This window comes from Pygoscelis adeliae, unplaced genomic scaffold (genome assembly GCF_000699105.1).
Source record: "Pygoscelis adeliae isolate BGI_AS28 unplaced genomic scaffold, ASM69910v1 Scaffold160, whole genome shotgun sequence".
Taxonomy (NCBI): domain Eukaryota; kingdom Metazoa; phylum Chordata; class Aves; order Sphenisciformes; family Spheniscidae; genus Pygoscelis; species Pygoscelis adeliae.
The window spans coordinates 6,974,015-6,983,819 of record NW_008824035.1 but is presented as its reverse complement, the minus strand read 5'-3'; the positions used below and the strand labels follow the sequence as shown (position 1 = coordinate 6,983,819).

At 37.3% G+C, this 9,805-nt stretch overlaps 1 protein-coding gene across 1 annotated transcript in view; it reads right to left on the bottom strand.

Moving 5' to 3' along the window:
* ZNF385B (zinc finger protein 385B) overlaps positions 1–2,593 on the bottom strand; it is a 143,915-nt gene extending 141,322 nt beyond the window's left edge. The window contains exon 1 of the mRNA XM_009332318.1: positions 2,293–2,593. Coding sequence (XP_009330593.1) covers positions 2,293–2,593 — 301 coding nt within the window. The remainder of the gene's footprint in view (positions 1–2,292) is intronic.
* Positions 2,594–9,805: the final 7,212 nt, after the last annotated feature.

Below are 9,805 nucleotides of genomic sequence, written 5' to 3'. Positions count from 1 at the left end.
CATCTTATGAAGACAGAGGAAAACTCCAACCACAGATTAGCAGAAACCTCTGCAGAAAGCTTCCTGAGATGTGCTGAACTGTTCACTACCTGGTTCATTAGAAGGGAATGTAATTATAACAATGAAGTATGAGAGGGGCTATTTGGTTCCTTCACACGTGGAATAAGGTCTGTTCACTGATGAGGTGAGATTAATATAATTGTTCTCAGAATTAATTCTGTTTACAATGTTAGCCAAAGAAATGGGAAAGGCAGACTTCTATTACAAGGGGTAATAACACTCCAGGGGACATGGATTAAAACAGCCTGGATAACGTCAATTTATAAGAAAATCAGTTTCTACTTATCTTTGGAAAGTGTTCTTTGAGAACTACATTTCAGTAAATCTTGTTCTCCTACTGGCTCTTAAGCAGTATATTAAATTGTCTATGGAATAATAATAATAATAATAAACTGTCTATGCAAGGCATTTCTTTCTTTTAAATGCTACGAAACCAACACCCTTCAGCTAAGAAATAGGCATTCTGTTTTCAATGTGCACTGGATAGACCAGCATAACTAGTAAATAACTAGGATATAGTCTAATATAGAGATCAGTGAACAAAGCACAAATAAACATGAATTTTTACTCCTAAGCTATACAGTAACCCCAAAGCATGTGTTCCAGCAAACATAAAATATTCTCAGCATCAGACCATTCTTTGAGCAATGGTGCCAGAGCATCAGCTGCGATCCCCAGGAATGACAGCAAAGACATCAGGTGCAGGGGTCCAGCTAACAAAAAGCAACAGAAAACATACAGTACAAACATTTCAAATGTTTTCTATCAGCACACAGAGGAATTCAAATTAAATTAGAATGTCTCATAGATATTAAGTTATTTTAAGAATGCACACAATTAAGTAATTTAGGTGTTACTCAATAGGAATTTAATCTTTTGGACCACGGGCCTTACCCAAGTGATACCCTTACACTACTTGGTTCTAAACCAAACAAAACAATACCACAGACTTCAAGAAAAGTCAAATTCAGGTAACAAGAATCAAAATCAGGAAAAAAAAAAAAGAAAAAGCTTAACCCTTTAATGCAGTTTGACTGCTTCTATACAAAAACAAACAACCCCAAAGCAAATCCCCTCATGTGGCTTATAAAAAAAACTCCAACAAAATTAATAAAACTTTTTTCATGAAGATTTGAGATCTCTTACTTCAGCAATGCCAAGTGTTAATAGGCAGCAACTTTTGCTTCCTCTAGACAGTAATTCCTTAAACCTGCAGCATCTTGTTTATCCCAGAACTAGAAAGGATGACTTGCTATACTTGCGTAAGATGTAAAGAATACTTTTTAAGATCAACTTGGGCCCTTTTGGATTCCACAGAATGTCAACCCCCCCTGAATTTTCTTTAACAAAATAAATGGAAAGGAATAAAGAATCTATTTCAACTATCAGTAAGAAAAGCATCCGTAAAGTGCTCTAACAAATTCTCTTCAATCTGGAACATCACAGAAAAAGGATAATCCTGCAGCAAAATCCTTAAACTATGAACATCAAAGCAAGAGACCATATGGCACACCAGGACCCCTTAAAAAAGGAAGAAGAGTCACAGCATCCTTACTCTTACAACCATATCATTTGTTCCATGCGTTCACTTTCTTATATGTGTAGAGAAGTAAGGAAATACTACATTTTTCTCAGAATAGTTATGAGCTGAGTCTAACACTGAAATAAAAAACCCCAGCAAAAAAGCACATTATGCATTTGCACCTTTACATTATGCATGTTAAATGCATTTTGCCCAAGCATTTGGGACCTTTGTTTTGCCCAGTAAGTAAAAAGTATTATTTCAAATTACTTCTCACTTGAATGAGAGTAATTAAAACCCAGACCACTGAAAGCAGAAACAATGAAAGGGCCAGGCTTGTAAATTCCAGCTGTCCTCCTCCTCTTCCCACCACTACATTTCTTTTAAAAGCTTCTCCTGTACCTGTAGCATCCTTCCAGAACTTTGTTTTGGGAACAAAAGCAGATGACAAAATACATGACTATTTAAACCCACAACAGCTACTTTTAAATAGACCATGTCTCAACTACATGAGGCCCAACACAGCCATTAATCATGCATTAATGCAATATTGCCTTAATACAAGTTGGCTTCACAGGAAAAGAAACACACCAGTAATTCTGAACATGGCAAACTATTATTGACTACTAGTATCAATCTATATTAAGTTTAATGGTTATGTTGGGTGGTATCTCTTGACCAAAATCCAACATCTCATACTAATCATGTACCTGTGCTTGTACTTGCAAACAAAGTGCCAGGAGTTGTACTTGTAGGGAGCTTTCCATTATTTAGCTGCTTCACTCTTTTCAGGTGAGACTTCCCATTGTAATGAACTTGAGCTTGTGCTGCAGAGTTCAGCTGTATATTGCACACTTCACAGAAGGAAAACAGTATCTTCTTTTTTTCTTTGCTTAATTGATAGTCCTGTCTGTCATTCCTCAGCCCTTTTTCTTCAAAGCCCCGTAGAACAGCTGGTTGATTCATAATCCCATCTTCAAAGACGTGGTCAGGACTTAATGGACGCTTCATACCTACAAAGCAAACAGACAAAATTGTTACTAGAAGCCAACTAATAATGCTTACTACTAAATCAGCATTTTCTTTTTTAAAATGCTATACAACATGAAGCAAAGACCAGTTCCAAAAAATAAGGTTCCAAATTGCAGAGGCGTCGCTTAATAGAGAAATAAACGCATTTGTGACACACCACAGAGCTCAGGAATGATAAGTTGGCAATATATCACAGTCTGCGCACAACAACAGCTCACAACAACTCATTATTTTGTTCTGCAAGCTCTCTATTTTAAAGCAGGTTTATTATTGCATCTCTAGCAGAGGTTAAGGTTATTTTCAAATACATTTCCTCCACCTCACTAAACGCTGGTTCCAGAGCTTTTCACTTTCCAATGCCCATAGCAGTACCCATTGCCCCAAATACAATTATTCAACAAAAAGGATGCTGACAAGAGATGTTACTGAAGCACTGCAAAGACAGTAGGCTGTTCAAGTGAGACTAATGAATACTTTCCACTTTTATATACACCCAAATCTTCAGCCTTCAAAAAAGCAGTAAGATGTCATCTTTAGTAGTCCATCAATACCTTCAGAGTTAAAACTATTATACAGAGAAATCCCAGCTAGAAGTTAGTCTTGAGAGAGCTACACAAATACACAGTAAATGACAGTCCCTGGACAACAATCCAAGACCCTGAAATACGCACTTGTCCCTAGGGAATAAAATCCTCATCATGATAAATGAACTGAGCTGCACAAAGAACAGTTTTATATATCTGGGGGGGAGGTAGTAGGTGTGTATTTTATTGAAGGTATGCTGCTAAACCAGTAGAGAAGAAGGTGAGAGGGCTCTTTATAAGGGGGAGAAGGGTCTAGGGTAGCTCAAATAGAAAGCATTTCTGTTTTCTTGGCTAAACAACTTGCTGTTTACTCTTTATTCTTTCCCACCACCACCCAAATATTCTGGATCAGCCGAAGACTGGCTCAGGGAGCCGTGCAGAAGAGCTCTTTCCAGGCACCTATATTCAGCTTTCAGAAGCAAAGAGGCTTCAAATGCAAGGTCTCTTTTTCAGCCTGGGAACCGGGGCAGCACAGATCTTTGTGCATACCTACCTCTCTGCCAGACAGGAGGAATGAGAGAGACCACACCCACACACACACAGAACAAAACACAAAAGCAGTCCTAGCAATCCTCCTCAAAACAGTGTAGTATTCGCAAGCAACACTAGAATACCCCTCTCGTTATCCAGACGAGTGTATTACCAGGAGAAAGTCTGTTTGGTTCTTTGGCACAGGTATGTAAATGGAAACAACTTCAGAAGTAGGTTATTTAAAGAGTCATTTATATGGCAGATGGAGTATTTCATCACATTCTTAACTCCAGCCCATGCTTAGAATTTTAGTATTTGTACAAATTCCTCCTCAAGCATGATTCACTGATCAAGTATTCTAAATAAACAGAGTTCATAGTCGTAATCATGTATTTGTTTCATATAACTGACAGTTCTGTCATCAAATAAACAAAAACATAGACAACACATTCTTTAAGATATATATCACATCAAATATTAAAACAAAAAATGATTATTAAAAATAATTGTAGGGCCCAGGTACCTAATTGCTTTTAAAAACAAAATACTAGTGATCCTGAAAACCTAGGCTAGACACTGTCACACTAAATCATTTAAGCATAAGTATCATATTTCAAGGCAAGCAACCAAGATCCTCCACTCAGCTGAGCTTAGATGACATTTTCATCTGAAAATTTAATCTGCTTAGAGGTTTGGTATTTGTTACTTTTCAATGTATTTTTTAAATCATAAATAACTTCCGCTACTCCCTTTGTGTTCTGTATATTTTTATTTCAACGGCACTTTTGTAGTTTTTGTTCCCTGAAGTAAAAGGTTTTGAAACAACAGTATTTTTATATTTCATTGTTTTAGATGCTATAAACATACAAACATAATTATTTAATAATAAAATAGGTAACAGTTTAAAAATCCTGGCTTGTCAGAAATCTCATAAGTTTGATTGCAGAAAGCAAATAATAATTCAAAATATAATTCAGTAAGTATTTCAATAATCCGTAAGATCTTAATGGAACTCAGTTGGTTTGGATACATTTAAAAGTGGCAGGGGCGAACATCTGCATTAGGAAGCTGTGTGGACCAGAAGGCAGACTGATGGAGCAGACAGCTGCTGCTGAGTGCCTGTAACAGCACCAGAACCTTTCAAAGGGGGTTTATTTTGGAAAGCATCAGCCTGGTACTGCATTAGCCCATTATCACTGCAGCACGAGATACATACACCCCTGGACTGCACATTTTGGTTTACTTTCATCCAAAGAAACGAAACCTTTCAGTTGTTAAAGTCTGAGACTGCTGAAATATGAACGAAAGCAGGGTTAATGGGGAAAATCAGAACATTTGCCTCAAAAGTGCACTCCTGACGTGACCAAAAATGTTTTTAATATGGACACACCCAGAAAGAACAACTGAGCATAGCAAGGACTCAAACACCACACCTACACCCTAAGGCAGCATCCCAGCTGCCAGCCTAGAAAGAAAATTAACCTTCAGACAAAAAAAAAAAAAGAAACCACTGTCCAAATTTCACTTTTGTTTTTACAAACAGAATAGTTTTAAACTCACTTTTACTACAAAGTACTGTCTTAGTTGCATTAACACAGGACAAATGAGTCCTTAAAGCAATCTCTTGCTATTAATTTAAGAATTAAAAACCACAAGCTGAAATTTTAAAATAACCTTGATCGCCTAAAGCTCTGCATCTAAATTAAAAGGTGACCTGATTATAAGCAGCACTGACCTCCCAACAACTGCTGGGAGCAGCAGATACAAAGCACTTCTGAAAAAATACCTATACCGAGCATCTTAAACCTTGGCTTTAGGAGGGCATGCAGCAGCATACACTGAGTAGTCCGACCCTGGAGAGGACCTGTACTTGCAGCCAGAAACCAAACCATGCTAGCCCTCAGAAGCCTGCCTGCTCGCTTGCAGAAGTCCAAGCCCTTGCCTTCCTGGGATTTCAGAGACCTGAACATTTGGTATGGCAAATCATCTGTGTTTGAAAAGCTTTGTCCAGTCCCTTCTAAATTGTTTAAGAACATAATGTTGATGGCAAACATCCACCGAGATTTTACAGCATACACATCTTTCACACAGTAATACAGCTTTTGCCATAACTGATCACTTTTTGTGGTGTATGTATTTGTTCAAAAAATAAAAAGGTTATTACATGAAAGGTCCCATTTGTCTTTGAAATTCTATCTCCTTCCCTTCTTCTTTTAAAGTTAGGGTTGGAAAAACACACCTTTAAAAACACCTTCTGAAACATCCTGGCTCTAGAATATACAGAACAAGTACAATTCTGCATTGAGTCAGTGTAAGAATCTCAACATGAATGCAGATGTATTTTATAAGAGGTAACCTTTCTTTAGAAGGCTACCTGAATGCTTTACACTTATGAAAGAAACTTGTACATACACATTAAATTGTAATTTAAAAAAAAAAACAAACCACAAACCAAAAATCTTGAGCATTGTTCCTATTCTCTACATTTCCTAGTCACTCAAATTTATGCAAGCGAGCATCTGGCAAGTGTCTTTTTCCTTCAAAAAGAGCTTTTCAGTGCAGACAGATTTTGAAGAGTTCTGGATGGTACTTATTCTCACTCACCAGGAGTCAGATATGAAATGGGGCCATTTTGTTCCTCAGGCTTACACATAGCTCAGTAACATTATCACGTAACAGAAACAGCTACTTGAGACTACAGTCAGTGAACTGAGAATAAAGAGTAGTTACATGATCATTACATTCTGCGAAATCAAACAAATCATTTAGAGTAATAGTTATAGACGGAATTGTTAAGTATTTAGAAGTAGGTTTAAGACTAAAAACAAGAGTATGAGTTCATTAAAAGGAAGAAAGGATGGAAATTATCATATGGGGAAAATACAATAGATCAATCCTGCGAGTTCCCGCTTTTGTATAACCTGGATACAGAACAGCATAAGCCAAGTTTCAGCAGCAGCTGATACATAACAATATCCACAAATTAAAATGTCTCATACAAAAAGGACATGATTCTGTGAATCACACTGGAGTGACACACACATTACCAAAGGTAGTGCTGTATCACTGTAGTTGTATTTACCCAATGAGTTAGAGGACTAGACCAAATTAAAAACTGAAAAGTGAGAACATGAAAACAAGAAAAAAAAGCAGGAAACAAAAGCATTCAAGTATGTTAGAAAACATCCAGCTGAAATGATCTGGAAAAATCTGAGTCTGTAAAGGGATTGTATGCCATATTCATCTTTCATAGGTACTTCTTGCAAACGTTAAGTTCTGCTTCAAACCAGATATACTCATTTTCACTCTGATCAAAATCACAATCAATGCGAGTATAAGAGCTTTTCAGGTATTTGACATAAGCTGTTACCAGACTAAACAAGTCGTCCCCCCTGTCACGTTTCCTCCCCAGTACGCAGAACTGTGATCGATCTGAATAGATTATGCAAACAATACTGGTGCAAGAATAAATTAGTGATTTATGACACCACACTAAAATTCTTAGGTGTCATGAGATACCCTATACCCTGTTAGGATTTCTGAAACCACATCTTCTCAGCCTCTTGCAGCTGGCAAAGAAATCTAAGTGTGGACATCTTTTGTACTTGAAGCTCAAGGCAATTAGCCTTTCAATTTAGCTAATTTACTTTTAAACAGAGTTGTGCTTTCAGAGGAGCTACAAAGAAATATTATATACAGTACACTGCTGTAGGTGAGAATGTACAAATCTTTACTCAAAGGAAGTAAGTTTTCATTATCCTAATGAATTCGTGATGGTTACATGAGACATTCTTTTCCTGAGTGCTGGTCTAAACTTTTGCAACGCCCATTCCTAACTAGTTGATACTTCAAAGAACCACTATGCTGGAAATGTAATTAGACTGCTGTCCCTCTGTGGATCTGTGCCAGGTAAGCAAAATAGAAAACGTATTTTAACAACTTACATATGGGCAAAAAGAATTTTCTCCTTTAGCCTTTGGAAATAGTCAAATGAATTACCGAAGACACAGGAACAAATATAAAAATTAACTGGCTTTCTATATTGTTACATTTCCAAAAAGGTTCATTCAGACAACTGGGGGGAAAAAGAGAAAGAGAGACCCAAGACTGAGCCCTTATGCTGTACACCTCTCAAGCACCTCCTATGGGGAAAAACTATCTATGCAGATGCACCAGTGAAGTCTGCACGCATGCCTTAAGAGCTGTGGTCTTGCACTAGAGCAAGTATGATTCCATAGTTCATCTCTGCCATAAAACACTCGCACACAGAAAAAAAAAAGGAAAAAAAACCCAACCACTTTTAATACCTCCAGAGCATTATTCAAAAGAAACTCACTAAAGGCACTATTTAAACGAAACTCACTAGAGCTGCTTTTGAGAAGTCTTATGACCTTTCTTATATTTTTAGACAGTATTTCCCAAACATAGATAAACTATCGAGAGGCATATGGTTTGCACCATATGGGCAACAAGTTCTATTGGGATACTGTGGTGAACAGCATATGCATAGTGCCTGGTGCACAGTATCCTACAGTGTTAAAAAAGCACTAGAGACTATTTTGAAGCCAACCTTGAAAAATCACCCATATGTTTAAGGGACCATTTTCCTTTCAGAAGATGTATTCCTCTTTCTTTCAGTACAAATCAAAACAGAGAACTGCCATATTTAATCTTCATCTTGTTCTGAAATTCCTCAAGGAGGCATCATATTCTGCAATGTTTCCACCTGTCAAACTATTTATTACCCATCTATACACATCCGATGAACTCTTCCTTATTTCTTTCATCTCTGCTCACAAAGCACATAGAATGTTTTAATTCAAAGTTACAGTAAAAACTGGATAGTTCAGAAAAGTAAATACATTTTTATTCCTTGTGACAGATAAAGAATAATCAGTTAATCATGGCACACTGACCAAACCAGGTTACGTAATATTTTAGCCTGTATTTTGATGCTGGTTTATCAATGCAAAGAGGAATAGCAAGTCAGCTTGCTATTCCTGTGCATGAAAAGTTTTGAATGATGTAGTATGACAAACAGCTGACAGCCTCTTCACTAACACATTTTAGAATATTTAACATTTGAAGGAGATTCTTTTTAAACTACAAAAACAGATGGTTGTTTCACAACACAAACATTAGCTGTTCAGTACAAGGTAATTCAGAAGACTGAAAACATTCAAGTAGCTAGTATTTTGCTTTGTTCTACAAGCAAATTGTCCATGTTAAGGAAACCTAAAATTAGACCTACTGTACTAGACTGTGAGCTCAGCTAAACTGGAGTAAATAAAATCACTCTCGACTTAGATTATCACAGCCTGTGGTTGCATGTGCCCATGTTTGTAGCTAGCTCTAATTATTAGGTTGATCCTTTCCTCTTTAGCCCCTGTACTTACAGATTTCTGCATGCTTAACATTAACAAGAATAGATTTACACATCAACTTATTTACAAAAGAGATATAGCCTCACCTGACATAACATATCTGACTGCTGCCAAGAAAGTTAATCAAGTTTGGAGTCCAGACAGCTATCTTGAATTATGCTTCAAGAGAAACCGATAGTTTTCCAGCATTATCGTAACATGATTTTGCTTGATGAACCATTTGACAAGTTGGTGCCTTCTACTCAGGAATCTGTCACTAAGCCATTACTTACCTTCAGTTAACTTGCACTCTACTTTAAGTACTCTTATTTAATTGTAGAAGAACATCTAGATGCCCAAAGTGTCCAACACATGGTTGTCCATGTCATCTTAGACTTCTGTCCTCCCCTACCACATGCATAAATCTATCAGAGAGAACAGACCTGCCAGGAAAATGGCTACTCAGCTCCCTCAGCTTTCTCCATCAACAGGTCTGTTGTATAAATCCATAAAACTTTCCTGATAACACACCAGGGGTGGCAGTGTGGTTATCTGCCACACGTTCAGCCAGGTACATAGTCCAGTCTCTGTGTTTCAGTGTCCTCATGTGCTGGTTTTGGCTGGAGTAGAGTTAAATTTTCTTCACAGTAGCTAGTGTGGGGCTATGTTTTGGATTTGTGCTGGAAACAGTGTTGATAACACAGGGATGTTTTTGTTACTGCTGAGCAGTGCTTACACAGTCAAGGCCTTTTCTGCTTCTCACCCCACCCCAC